This window comes from Nematostella vectensis, chromosome 12 (assembly GCF_932526225.1).
Source record: "Nematostella vectensis chromosome 12, jaNemVect1.1, whole genome shotgun sequence".
Classification (NCBI taxonomy): Eukaryota; Metazoa; Cnidaria; class Anthozoa; order Actiniaria; family Edwardsiidae; genus Nematostella; species Nematostella vectensis.
This window is the reverse complement of record NC_064045.1, coordinates 14,191,755-14,206,100: the sequence shown is the minus strand read 5'-3', so window position 1 is coordinate 14,206,100 and position 14,346 is coordinate 14,191,755. Positions and strand designations below refer to the sequence as shown.

Genomic DNA, 14,346 nt, shown 5'->3' with positions numbered 1-14,346 from the left:
AATAATCTTCCCCCACCCCTAATAAGCGACTCCCCCAAACAAGGGTCTTGCCTAAACATGGAAGGTTAAAAGGGTGAGGAAAACTACACCCCGCCTCAACATTAGATCATTGTAAGCATGTTATGTTATGACTCTAGAAGAATTTTTACTTCTTCCACGTTGTTAAGAAACCTTTTTTTTACCTAGAGATGAAACTAATTTTGAAATTATTGCCTTGGCCGCCTCGCCTGGGACATGAGACATTACATTAGCGAACCAGGCGGTTATTTGAGCAAATACGTTTCTAAGAACAATGCGCAGAAACAAAATTTACCAGCGTTTTGGACTTTTGCTACTATGTTCACACTAAGCAATACATTCCCTTTAAAACAGATCTCCAAATGGGTAAAAAAGAGATACTTTCTGTTCATAGGTGGCACTATACAGATTCTTTCAAACCACGTGACAATCGATAGTGATGACATAATCATTCAGAGTGGAGGTTTGATTGACGGTTCGTCTGGCGGTTATCCCGCTGCTCGTGGCCCTGGAGCGGGCTCGCAATCAGTAGGAGGGTCCCACGCGTCCCCGGGGGGCAACGTCCCTGTCAATATTCAATACGGCTCCCTCTACCAGCCCCTACTACCCGGAAGTGGAGGAGGCTATGGTGCCGGAGGGGCGTGGCTAAAGATAAAAACCGGAAGTCACGTGATCGTGGATGGTATTATCAGGTGTAATGGTGTGGGAAGTGGAGGGAGTTCCGGAAGTTCGTATGGCGGCGGAAGTGGAGGTGCGGTTGTCATAGAAACACTCTATCTCAAAGGTTATGGCCTTATTGAAGCTTCAGGAGGTGAGAACGATTTCTGCAATGTGCTGACCGCGTAAATACAATTTTAGTCTGACAAATATCTTGCCGACTAGCTTTGTCTCTAGTGTTTCAAATCTGTACTGATGGAGCAAGGGTAAGGAAAGCTTATCCTGTGATTCCAGAAATATTATTCCCCAGACGGAGGAAGTTTTCTTGGGCAACATTTACGCATGATGCAAATAGTCGTGAATTTATCTTTGCGCAGTTTTCAGGCTTGTCGTAGATACAATCTTACACAAACTAAGATCTTACACAATCTTAGCACATAAGGTAAGGATGCCTTTATTAGGAAGATTTACTCTCTGCTCAAAACGATGCGTGACGTAATATCGTTTAAACCAAGCTTACTAGCTCTGTATCTTCTTTGAATCAAGTTACATTGATAACATTCTTGTCTCCAAGGTCCAAGTAATACCGGTGGGGGAGGGTCAGGGGGCCGTGTCGCTGTGCACATCAACGAGATTTTCACATTCCGCGGCAGCTTGACCGCAATCGGTGGAAACAGCATGGTCAACAAGCACGGCAGTCCAGGCACAGTATACCTTGATATCACCACCGCGGGAAATACCTACCGATATCTACAGGTGGATAATGCCAACAGAGGCGCAGAGTTCGTCTTGACGCTATATAATGCCGGGCAGACAGAGTTTTACTTTGACACGGCTCGCCTTGTGAGGAATGCTGTTCTCGCAGTAAAACCGGTAAGGGCGTTCTCTCGATCACTCTCTCTGATTCAATCCTTACTACTGAGATGAATTATTCACTATTTTTCAGCTTCCTTCAGTGACGGCTAAGCTATTCATCGGCAAAGCTACAGGAGATCTCTCAGGTGTCGTCTACAGCAATCCTAGTACTGAAGTCTACCTAGCTACTGGACACTTGCGCGTCCACGCACCAGTCAACTTCGACATTGCCAACGGAGGAACACTCTATCTTCCGCTCCTCACTACTCTTGCAGGGTCACGAGATCCGACTTTGAAAATCCACGGCAAGCTCTCGGGCATCGAGGAGCTACGGGTCTTCAAGGGTGTACACGCGCAAGTATACATAAATGGCCAGGCGTCGTCTAACTCTGCTGGTCACTTTTGGTTCCAGCGTGTGCGGGTCATGAGGGGAGGGACTTTAGAGGTCTTAAGCAGCTCCCAGAATATTTCCAGACAGTCAGTGGCACTAAATGTAGAGCATTTCGACTTGGACTCGACTGGCAAAGTCACCGCGGATGTGGTAAATGTGCTGGCAAGCTTTGTGAATGTCGAGGTGGACGCTATTCTGGAAGCTGAAGGGCGTGGCAGGTCCCGCCTTAGTGGGCAGGGGTACGGGTCTGGTTGTTATAACTTGGCTGGAGCTGGTCACGGAGGGAAAGGTGGTGACGGGCATGTCACAGGATGCGTTAGTTGTCGCGTGGATGGTAAGGCAACAATTTTGCAATGTTGTGGACCGTTTCCCAGATAACGTGGTCATTGTGTAATTCGAGCGTGAAAAAGAGGCGCTGTCTACAGCCTTCTTACATTCTTTAATTTTGACGATAAGCACAATGATTAAAAGTGCGGCAAGCAGAATTTTAAGTAAAGTTATTTGCTGCGAGACGGCTGTCAACAGATGCTTCGATACCGAAGTGCCAGACGCTCGCTGTCCCTTTTAGATTCTGCAAAACGGCCTATGCACGCGAATTATATTTTCTGCCCTCGTTACAGGCCCAGTAAACATTTGCGCGCTAGTCCGACATACCAGCAGCAATTCAAGTTGTGTAATTCAGAATAGATAAATCAGTTATCAGTTATTGACCTGCTTTAAGGCCGGTCTAAAAAAAATTTCACATTTTTGATTGTTTATTGCGGAAGGTACAAAGCGGTTTAGCTGAGGAAATTATTGATGGTAGTTCCCAGAATATTGAATATCGCAGTTATGGCTTGAGCACACCGATAAGGTTATCTTTTCTATAGAACTGTTACTTTTTTCTCGGAATTGACATGCCCTATTATTCACACAAAGAATTACACGTCGACCATTTTCTCCCGAAACCATCGTATAATGTCTTCATACCCCCTAGAAGCATTCGTCTTTAAAGCTTGCATCTGTTCTCATAACGTCATTATACGACTTCAGTATTCGACTTGCACGTCAATATTTCTTTCTCTGATATTAGAAAAGCAAAGGGTTTAGCGCTGAATGCAAGACAAAGATCGTTGCGAAAATATTTCTTACAGTTTTCGAAATTAAATCATATTGATCAAAGAATCAAAACGATTCAAGACAAAAAGCTTAGCGCAAAGACAGTTGTATCGCAGTTCCTTTAGGCAATATCAAAGAAATTCCTCGATGAATCCAGAAAAAAGTGTCTGGTTTCTTTTTTTTTCTTTTTTTCAAGTTGTTTGGATTCTGGTTAATCAATTAGAACCCCCTGTTTCTTTTTCTGTATAATTTTTATTCTGTATAATTAGGAAGAAAACCATTAAACTTAGCCTTTTTCTAATTTTTGCTGTGTTTCGATCAGATGTGTTTCGATCATTAGTATTATCATTCACATCAAGTTTGCATCGATAATGTCGCTCTCATAAAACTTCCACTAAAATAAAGCCTCCACTTATTTGTCTTTGTGATTGTTGACACACAGTTATTAATAAGATATGTTCAGGGAATTTATTGTTTTTTTTATGTTTTTGCGTTCTTTTATAAAACGTTGTTGGTAGAGTTGACGTAATGAGCTCTACGTCTGGTAATTTGCAGTGTATTATCCGAAGGGTTCTGTCCTTAAATCAAGAGTATTTGTTTTGCTTCTCACATTCGTAACTGCATTACATAATCAAGGCTTTTCCATAATTGTATCCTTATCCCATACGTCAATTAGATAAAAATGCTATAAATTCCTAGACGAAACGAACTAACCCTAATCCTAGCCCTAACCCTAACCAAGCCCCTCCCTCCCTCACACGGTTTCATCCGTGTATTGTTAATTCCCCCCCCCCTCCCCCACAGAGTTCATCCGTGTATTGTTAATCACCCCCCTTCCCCACACAAGTGTATCCTTGTATTGTTAATGACTCCCGTCTACCCCGACACACGGGTTCATCCGTGTTTTGTTAATGATCCCCCTCCCCCAAACGATTGTATCCGTGTATTGTTAATGACCCCCTCTCCCCAACAGACGTGTTCATCCGTGTGACCAAACACTCATCCACCATTCTCATTTTGTCACCCTCTTTTAACCTATTGGGGATCCCATAGGTGGCCCGCAGTATGAGGCAGCCTGTACAGCGGATTCCTCCGGTAGCGGTGCTGATAGCCCTGGCGGCGGTGTTGTGTTCGTGACGTCAGACCACTTGCTGGAACTGGACGGCTCCGTTGTCACTAGCGCCTTGCACAGTACGTCGGGCGGTGGAGGTAGTGGTGGAACTATATACCTGGCGACGAGTGCATTCGAGGGACACGGTCACGTGACTAGTCAGGGAGGGAACGGGAACTTTTGGTGCTCTACTTGTGGTCACACCAGCTGCGGTACGAGATACTATGGGGGAGGGGGAAGTGGTGGGTTCATTAGACAATTTTCTCCGCAGCCAATCAGGCGAGACATTTTACGCCATAGCAGCGTGAGTGGCGGAAGTCCCGGGTGTGATGGCTCCACGTGCGCACAAAGGGGTGGAAATGGACAGATCTGTAGCCAAGGCAACGAATGCAACAGCCACGGGAGTTGGTCAGCGGTTACGCGTTCCTGTACATGTGTCAATGGGTACTACGGTGTAAACTGTGCGTACGCATGCAGCCGTGCAGTCACGTGTTCGGGTCACGGAGACTGTAGTGATACAGGAGGCTGTAGCTGCGACAAGGGATGGACAGGCTACCATTGTGAATACGTGTGTGACCCTGTCACGCACTGTAGCGGTCACGGCAGATGTAGCGTGACGGGCCAATGTGTGTGTGATCACTGTTTCCATGGTAACAAGTGCCAATATGAGTGTTCAGGAAATGGCACGTGTATTGGTAAGCGATGCCAGTGCAATACATGCTTCGTTGGGACTTATTGTCATTCTGAGTGTTCAGGCAACGGTGCATGCGTAAATAGCAAGTGTCGATGTCATCCCACATGGAAAGGGGTGTTTTGTGAGGAACCTGAATGCCCGAATGACTGTTCTGGACACGGTGTGTGCAACAGTGCCCTGCGAACCTGTTACTGTGATCCCGGATGGAGAGGTCTTGATTGTAGCCAGCTGGATTGTCCTGGCCAGCCGGACTGCCATGGCCGAGGGAATTGCGTTGCCGCGAACGGATCGGCTGTGTGTCGTAACTGTATCATAGGATGGATGGGGCCATCTTGCAACGAGCCATGCGTACATGGCAAGCAAACGCCCATGGACAGTGGAATATGTGCGTGTGACCCATGCTGGGCGGGAAGGGGGTGCGACTCTCTCTGTATGGGGCGTGGCACATGTAATGGAGGATCATGTCAGTGTGACCCACTAACCGGATGGCGGGGAGAGGTCTGCCAGATACCCGGCTGCCCCGGTATAGGGGGCGACTGCAGTGGACATGGTGATTGTAATGGGGCTACGCATCAATGCACCTGTTTTGAAGGCTGGACGGGAATCGGTTGCCACATCCCGGACTGCCCCGGGGCTCCGGACTGTTTCAACCGGGGATTTTGCAATGCCTCTACCGACCCACCTTCCTGTCAGAATTGCATTCCAGGATGGATGGGTCCAGCCTGTAGCGATCCATGTACGCACGGTCAACAAACCCCGATGAATAGTGGAATCTGCACATGTCTACCAGGATATACGGGAATTGGATGCGACGCCGAGTGCTCATTACACGGAAGTGTACACCAGGGAAAATGCATCTGTGATGTTGGATGGCGGGGAACAGTATGCGATAACCCCGGTTGCCCGGGTGAAGGGTCAGACTGTACGGGACACGGAAGTTGCAATGGCGCCACCCATTTGTGTACGTGTTATGAAGGTTGGACAGGCTCAGGATGTGAGAAAGCCGATTGTCCCGGATCACCGGACTGTTATTCGCGCGGTTACTGCAATACCACATCCGGGACTCCTACCTGTACTAACTGTTCCTCCGGATGGATGGGTCCGGCGTGCGGCGATCCTTGCGTCCACGGGCAACAAGTTCCCATGGACAGCGGCAACTGCATTTGTGAACCAGGTAAGAGGTATTATCTGTTCCCATAGCATCATTTCGCGAATGAGCTGCTTATATTTTATTGCCATATCAAACAAGTTTTTAAAATTCCCAATAAGGTTTATTACATGCCATCATTGGGTGAATGTTTTTTTTCTTTTGCTATTTAACTATTTTATAAATATTTTCGTTATTTCATCCGAAACTCATCAGTCAACTTCACGATCTCGAAGGAAACTCATCATTCATGAAATCCTTGTTGTCTTTGTTGAAGGAATTGATATTTTTTTTGGTCTAAAGACCAAACAGGTCTTTGCTTCTCTGTTTTTGATAAGATGTTGATGGGTAATTCGGTGTTTTTTTGACAGGATGGGTTGGCGTAGGCTGCGATAGCGAGTGCTCTGGCCATGGTAAGGTATCCGTTGGAATCTGCAAGTGTTTCCGTGGCTGGAGAGGCACCTACTGTGACAATCCCGGGTGCCCCGGACACCGGACGGACTGTTCCGGGCACGGCGAGTGTAACAGCGCAACTCATGTTTGTGTGTGCGAGAATGGCTGGACGGGCGACGGATGCGAGATTCCGGATTGTCCAGGAAACCCGGACTGCGCTGGTCGAGGTAAGGTTAATATTGCTGGGTCCATTTCGCCTGTCGAAGCATCACGAAATAAAACAATAATTTTACCTCAGAATCCACATTGACCATGCTCTCATCTGTCAATTCCCTCTGCGATGAACCTAGCCTTATTCCCCCATCTCGTAGCGGCGCTATCTCGCTCTAACCAAGCGTTCTCTCGTCTTTTCTAAATTTTCATCTGTCCTCAACACGTTCCTATCCTATTTGGGCGTTATTATAACAGCATTGTACATTCATTTCTTTGTTGTGTTTTTGCGAAAATATCTAATGCGTGATTAATCCAATACGTAAAACCATGTTTTACTGTACAGCCAATCGAAGTGGCTATTTTTTGAGATACGAATTTTTCCAACTTCTTTCTGCTGTAGTCGAAATAGGATCCCTGCTTTTTGTCGATCTCAGATCATAAAATATAGATAATCTTATTAAAACTGGTAATTAAGCACCGTGTTAGCCGTCGCCGTTGTAGTTATAAATGATTTATATGTATACCCCTTCTCTAGCTAACTATGGTTCTCATTGTACCCTATCATTTCCCAAGGTCACTGCAATACAAGCTTCGACCCGCCACGGTGCACAAACTGCTCGCAAGGGTGGATGGGACAGGCATGCGAAGACCTCTGCGTCCACGGTACCCAAGTTCCCATGGACAGCGGTAACTGCCAATGCGACGCATGCTTCACAGGACGAGGTTGTAATGTTGAATGCTCTGGACATGGTCAGTGCGTGAACGGCGCATGCGCCTGCGATACTCTAGCGGGATGGAGGGGCTCCCTGTGTGAAGTGCCAGGATGCGCAGGGGTTGATGGGAAGGACTGCAGCGGACACGGCACGTGTGACAGCGCCAATCACAAGTGCATATGCGACCCTGGTAAGTGGATGGACGAACTTGTGGACTACCTTTCTATTAACTTATCTGTTCGGCTAATAATGCATATGCAACAAACAAACTTGAGCGCTATGTTTGTTATCTGTTTGAGCCACACCACAAACATATTCATTTCTCTCTCTCAGGCTGGTCCGGCATAGGTTGTCACATAACTGACTGCCCAGGCACGCCAAACTGCTTCGACCGCGGCTTTTGCAACACCACAAACCGCGACACTCCTGCGTGCACGGACTGCGTGAAAGGCTGGATGGGCCCGGCGTGTAACGATCCATGCGTGCACGGGCGCGAGGTGGCCGGCAGCTGCGTGTGCGACCCATGTTATACGGGTAGCGGGTGCCAGAGCGAGTGTTCGGGTCATGGCGAGTGCGTGGAAGGGAAGTGCAAGTGTAATGAGGCCGCGGGTGATGCTTATGTCGGGGTCAATTGTGAGTTACCCGGATGTCCCGGACGCGATGGTAAGTTTCATAAGGTAACAAGTTTAGAGAGAGGGGGGGGGGGGGGGTTGGAGGTTGTGGTGTTCGAGTTATCAGACTCGAGTTAAAGGGGGGGTGGGGTCCGAATTACATGAGGCTTAATTTCCCGGGGATTCAAGTTACAAGGGAGATTCGATGGGGGTTACATGGGGAGTTACATTGGGCTACCAACACACTTACTATTACGACAAGTTCATTTCATATAACTTCTTCATACAAAGCAATTATCTCATTGAAGTCGTCTAATTTTATTTTCAGGCAACTGCAACGGAAACGGTTTCTGTAATCTGAAGCTCCAAAAATGCGAGTGCTACCCGGGATGGGCTGGGGACGCGTGTGACAAACTTGACTGCCCAGGGTCCCCTCCCTGCTCCGGTCAAGGCGAATGTAGTAACACAAACCCTCGACGCTGCCAATGCTTTCCTAAGTGGGGAGGAGAGAAGTGCGAGATCCCTTGCCTCAACGGGTATAACTATGGGAACGCTTCTGATTGCGTCTGCGATGCGTGTTACTCAGGCAGCGGTTGTAATGAAGAGTGCTCCGGTCATGGGAAGTGCGAGGACGGGAAATGTGTATGTGATAAGGACCTGGGCTATAAGGGACCCGTGTGCGCTATACCTAGTTGCCCTGGGTGGCCTGTGGATTGTTCAGGTAAGAAGTATGTATGTGACACAGGGACCTGGGCTATAAGGGACCCGTGTGCGCTATACCTAGTTGCCCTGGGTGGCCTGTGGATTGTTCAGGTAAGAAGTATGTATATGACACAGGGACCTGGGCTATAAGGGCTGTTTATATCAGAATCAGCCGAGAAGTGACCTACCTGTAAAGCGCGGGGTTTCGTATGCTATGTAAATGGTTTTTCATTTGAGTAGCGAAATTAATCAGCTTGAATCAGGTTAAAACTCAGTCCATCGTACAATAACAAAAACTTCTCAATTATATTAATCACCAAATTTAGGTAACAATAGCGAATTGACTTTTCTCCGCAGGCCATGGCTCGTGTAACCTGGCGACACTCGAGTGTCAGTGTAGTCCCGGATGGACCGGAAAGGCCTGCGATATCCCAGACTGCCCCGGGACACCTGACTGTAATGGTCGCGGGGACTGTCTCCATCCAAAAGCCGATAGCGACTCTCCGAGGTAGGTGTATAAAGCTGATAGCGACTCCCCGAGGTGGTTTTATAAAGCTGATAGCGACTCCCCGAGGTAGGTGTATAGAGCTGATAGCGACTCCCCGAGGTAGGTGTTAGAGCTGATAGCGACTCCCCGAGGTAGGTGTTAAAAGCTGATAGCGACTCCCCGAGGTAGGTTTATAGAGCTGATAGCGACTCCCCGAGGTAGGTGTATAGAGCTGATAGCGATTCCCCGAGGTAGGTGTATAGAGCTGATAGAGACTCTCCGAGGTAGGTGTATAGAGCTGATAGCGACTCCCCGAGGTAGGTGTATAGAGCTGATAGCGACTCCCCGAGGTAGGTGTATAGAGCTGATAGCGACTCCCCGAGGTAGGTGTATAAAGCTGATAGCGACTCCCCGAGGTAGGTGTATAGAGCTGATAGCGACTCCCCGAGGTAGGTGTATAGAGCTGATAGCGACTCCCCGAGGTAGGTGTATAGAGATGATAGCGACTCCCCGAGGTAGGTGTATAGAGCTGATAGCGACTCCCCGAAGTAGGTGTATAGAGCTGATAGCGACTCCCCGAAGTAGGTGTATAGAGCTGATAGCGACTCCCCGAGGCAGGTATATAGAGCTGATAGCGATTCCCCGAGGTAGGTGTATAGAGCTGATAGCGACTCCCCGAGGTAGGTGTATAGAGCTGATAGCGACTCCCCGAGGTAGGTGTATAGAGTTGATAGCGATTCCCCGAGGTGGTTTTATAAAGCTGATAGCGACTCCCCGAGGTAGGTGTATAAAGCTGACAGCGACTCCCCGAGGTAGGTGTATAGAGCTGACAGCGACTCCCCGAGGTAGGTGTATGAAGCTGACAGCGACTCCCCGAGGTAGGTGTATAGAGCTGATAGCGACTCCCCGAGGTGGTTTTATAAAGCTGATAGCGACTCCCCGAGGTGGTTTTATAAAGCTGATAGCGATTCCCCGAGGTAGGTGTATAAAGCTGATAGCGAATCTCAAAGGTAGGTGTATAGAGCTGGTAGCGACTCCCCGAGGTGGTTTTATAAAGCTAATAGCGATTTCCCGAGGTAGGTGTTAAAAGCTGATGGCGACTCTCCGAGGTAGGTGTATAGAGCTGATAGCGACTCCCCGAGGTAGGTGTATAGAGCTGATAGCGACTCCCCGAGGTGGTTTTATAAAGCTGATAGCGATTCCCCGAGGAGGGTGCATAGAGCGGATAGCGCCTCCTCGGGGTAGGTGTATAGAGCTGATAGCGTAGATTAACCTTAGCTTGTTTGATACAATATAAACTTTTTGGCTGATTCGTAAGCGCTGAATAAGTTGTTTTTTGTTGTTGTTATTTTGCCTCCAAAAGCCGGAGCACGAGTTTGTCACCCAAATAGGTCACGTGATATGTGAGTGCCTGTCGCCTATTGCCAATGTACTTTTTTAGCATCAATGGCACACCCTTGACAAGAGCGGCGTAAACAGGGTCCCATTGTAATTATACCCCTATTATTATTGTCACCCCTGATTTGCAACCTTTGCCTCCAAGGTGTAACTGTACCGAAGGCTGGATGGGTACTGCCTGCGAACTTCCTTGTACGCATGGCACGCCAACTGCTGACCACATATGCGTCTGCGAGCCGTGCTATAATGGCGCCGGTTGCGGTACACTCTGCTCCAACCACAGCAGCGCATGCGTAGATAAGGAGTGTGACTGTGGGTTTGATGGCTGGCGCGGGAAGCACTGTGAGAACAAAGGCTGTCCGGGATACAAGAGGGACTGTTCCGGACACGGACAATGTCTGTCAGCGACAGGGACCTGTATTTGCGACAAAGGATGGAGTGGTAAGAACACAGAACAGCAGCAAAACATAATAATTTATTTGTTTAATCACAATAAAGTATGGAGTGGAGAGAACACAGAACAAAACAAAACATAATAATTTATTTGTTTTATCACGATAAAGGATGGAGTGGTTAGAACACAGAACAACAACAATAATAATAAATGCATTTGTTTAAGGACGATAAAGGATGGTGGGAGAGAACACTAACAAAACAAAACATAATAATGCATTTGCTTAAGCACGATACATGTTACATCATATTACAATATTTTTCCCTGGGTCGCACTCGAAGGGTTCACAGTTTAACACGATATGAGTTACAGCACAAGGAAATATACTTCCCTGGGTTTTGTTATTCATGAGATGGTAGGGCTCTGGGCTCTGGGCCAAGCCCAAGCCAGGCTTGTGGGTTGTGTGCATGCCGTAGATCAAGTCAATGTTCCTTTTAGGGTTGGATGGGTGGGCCGCACTCGAATGGTTGGCAGTCAATTAGGTTTATATGCGATAATCATCTTTGCATTCTGTTCGACTAAGCGTGTTACTTTCACACATTTGTTTCCAGGAATCGGCTGTGAAAAGACAAATTGTCCGGGAGAACCCGATTGTAACAACCGAGGGACCTGTATTCCCGCTGACACTCCGTACTGCGGGCACTGCCAGGCTGGCTGGGCGGGGATCGCTTGCGAGATGCCTTGCACTAAGGGAACACAGAGTACCTCCGACCCGCGGGTCTGCGAGTGTGACCCGTGTTACTCGGGACTCAACTGTGACTTGCTGTGCTCGGGTCGCACTAACGCAACATGTGTAAACGGCACGTGTGAATGCGGCTTTGAAGGATGGAGAGGAGCCGTGTGTAATAGGTTAGATTGAATTTGATATTATACACGATTGCATGCAATTTTAACGACATAACATTAACAAGGAGCAAATCAAGGAATGTCCAGGGGAAGGGACATCTCAAAGAAGGAATAATGATGACGAATGTTAAACACGAGGTTCCGCTATAAAAGGAAAAGTTCCTCCCACCCCCGGGCTCAGGAACAATCAGTTATCAATCAGCCGTCAATGAGTCAACATGGCAGGACAATTGCTCTGAGCGCTAAACTCAAATTTCTTATTCAAAACCAAGACTTGTCCACCTAAAATGTTTCTATTTATAGTAAAATAATGTTATACCAAGCTGTGTGCGCTCTAAAATACGAGAATTTTCATCACAGCGAAGTTATAATTTATGCAGATGCGTTAGATTATATTAGATTATAATTTGAAATTTTGCACCGAAAACGTGAGTGGACAGCAAATCACTTATTTATCAATCTCTTAGCACAATTGTCTTGTTACCTGTACAAAAATAGTTTTATTCCAAACGACTGAGACTAAGGGATAAGCATTTTTTAACAGGAGACTTGTAATTTGTGTAATTTGTGACTGCTAGCGTGGCAGTATTCTAATTATAATTGCAAATTCGAGCCCGGAAGTGGGAGAAGCTTTCCCTTTTATAGCGGAACCTCGTGTTTAAGGCCCTCTTCTCTCCCCTGAATTCCTTCATCCCCCATCCCCCTGACTCTTACTGCACAAACTAGTGTCTTCTTATGGGTTTCCTCCACTATTTGAGACTGACTTGATTTAAAGAGCCTTTATATAACGAATCCCTCGGTATTTCCAATTTACTTCATCCCGGCCAAAATTACAACAAAATATATGGAACGGAACCTCGATATAACGAACCCTTAATATGGCGAACAGATTTTCTCATTCCCTTGGCACTTTGTTTAATCGAGTTCCACTGTACTAATGTCCCCATGTTTGCAGGAAAGGCTGTCCGGGATGGGGCGTGGACTGTACCGGACACGGAACATGTAACAGCGCAACCGGACAATGCGACTGTAATCCAGGATGGAGTGGGAGGGGATGTGAAATTCCGGACTGTCCGGGGACTCCTGACTGTAGTGGGAACGGAACATGTGTTATCGCAGATATCCCGTATTGCAGGTGAGATAGAGGAAGTGAACTTCAATTATCCTTATCGCGACTTCAACATTATATTTTTATACATTGAAAATACGCATATTAGAACCTACACATTAAAACATATGTGTCTTGAAAGCACACGAAATTCAATAAAAACACATCAGCATCATGAACTGCAGAACCAAAATGTGGTCAGTTTTAATGTATTCTCTGTCCTTCGACTGTCCAACTTTCTTGAAAGCATGCGAATAGTCGATAGCCGTCGGTAAATAAATCTTGTGTCAGAGTTGTACACTGTACGTTAAGCTTAGTACGAGATGTTATGCACTGGAATTATTTTTATTAAATGAATCTTACAAACACGTAGATAAAAAGCCTGCATGATTTCTTTCTTCAAGAACACCGCGTCGTTTTACCCTCCAGATAAACAACTCTGCATTTGGCTCAATATATAACTTGTGCCCCTTGTAAAACAGAACAAAAAATAGCCTTAGACATAGAAACTTACAACATTAAAGAAATAACTTCCTCTGCATTTTATACACCAAAAATCTTGTTTACGGTAAGAGAAAAGTCTTAATTCTAACTCGGGGAAAAATTATAAATCCAAGTGTAAGCCCACGCCCCTCCCCCCTTAAATACTCTGCTTGTATATTCCAGATGTAATGCCGGGTACATGAGTGCAGCTTGTGATATACCCTGTGCGCATGGCACGCCGAAAAAGACGGCTGACGGAGGAGATGTGTGTGATTGCTCAAGTTGTTACAGTGGTGTGTCGTGTGACCTGGAGTGTTCGGGACACGGGAACTGTACTAACGGGACCTGTGACTGCGGGTTTGACGGCTGGCGAGGGCTTACTTGCGAAAGGTACTGTATATATGGTGTATTACTGTGTGGCCGTTTATGTACAGTCGATTGACGGAGGTGTGGACCTAGAGTAAGAGTAAGTCATTGATTCAGTGTTGTATAATTTTGCAACAACGCCCCAATTTACTATATCTTGAAAATTATATCGACCACACCCATTTTTGCTATCCTTAGGGTCATTGACGAGCTAGATAAAAATGACTACGCCCCATTTTACTATATCTTACGGGTTTTCGGTCGAAAACACCTATTTTTTCATGTCAAGATAAAAATGCCTATTTAGGTAGCATGATAAGCAGCATCCCAATAGTTTACCAAGATTTTTATTTACGATTTTAACGGATTGGTTATTACCTTACAAAATAACGGATTGGTTATTACCTTACAAAGTAACGGATTGGTTATTACCTTACAAAGTAACGAATTGGTAATTACCTTACAAAATAACGGATTGGTTATTACCTTACAAAGTAACGGATTGGTTATTACCTTACAAAGTAACGGATTGGTTATTACCTTACAAAGTAAACGGATTGGTTGTTACCTTACAAAGTAACGGATTGGTTATTACCTTACA

At 46.4% G+C, this 14,346-nt stretch overlaps 1 protein-coding gene across 2 annotated transcripts in view; it reads left to right on the top strand.

The window, feature by feature from the left end:
* The window catches only part of LOC5520178, a 131,797-nt gene that overhangs the window by 93,659 nt on the left and 23,792 nt on the right, over positions 1-14,346 (top strand). For both annotated transcript variants that reach the window (XM_032365133.2, XM_048719933.1), the window contains 13 exons: positions 413-829; positions 1,250-1,548; positions 1,622-2,255; positions 4,073-5,998; positions 6,343-6,591; positions 7,151-7,480; positions 7,624-7,953; positions 8,230-8,622; positions 8,961-9,111; positions 10,634-10,929; positions 11,494-11,791; positions 12,744-12,923; positions 13,563-13,769. In XM_032365133.2, coding sequence (XP_032221024.2) covers positions 413-829; positions 1,250-1,548; positions 1,622-2,255; positions 4,073-5,998; positions 6,343-6,591; positions 7,151-7,480; positions 7,624-7,953; positions 8,230-8,622; positions 8,961-9,111; positions 10,634-10,929; positions 11,494-11,791; positions 12,744-12,923; positions 13,563-13,769 — 5,710 coding nt within the window. The remainder of the gene's footprint in view (positions 1-412; positions 830-1,249; positions 1,549-1,621; positions 2,256-4,072; positions 5,999-6,342; positions 6,592-7,150; positions 7,481-7,623; positions 7,954-8,229; positions 8,623-8,960; positions 9,112-10,633; positions 10,930-11,493; positions 11,792-12,743; positions 12,924-13,562; positions 13,770-14,346) is intronic.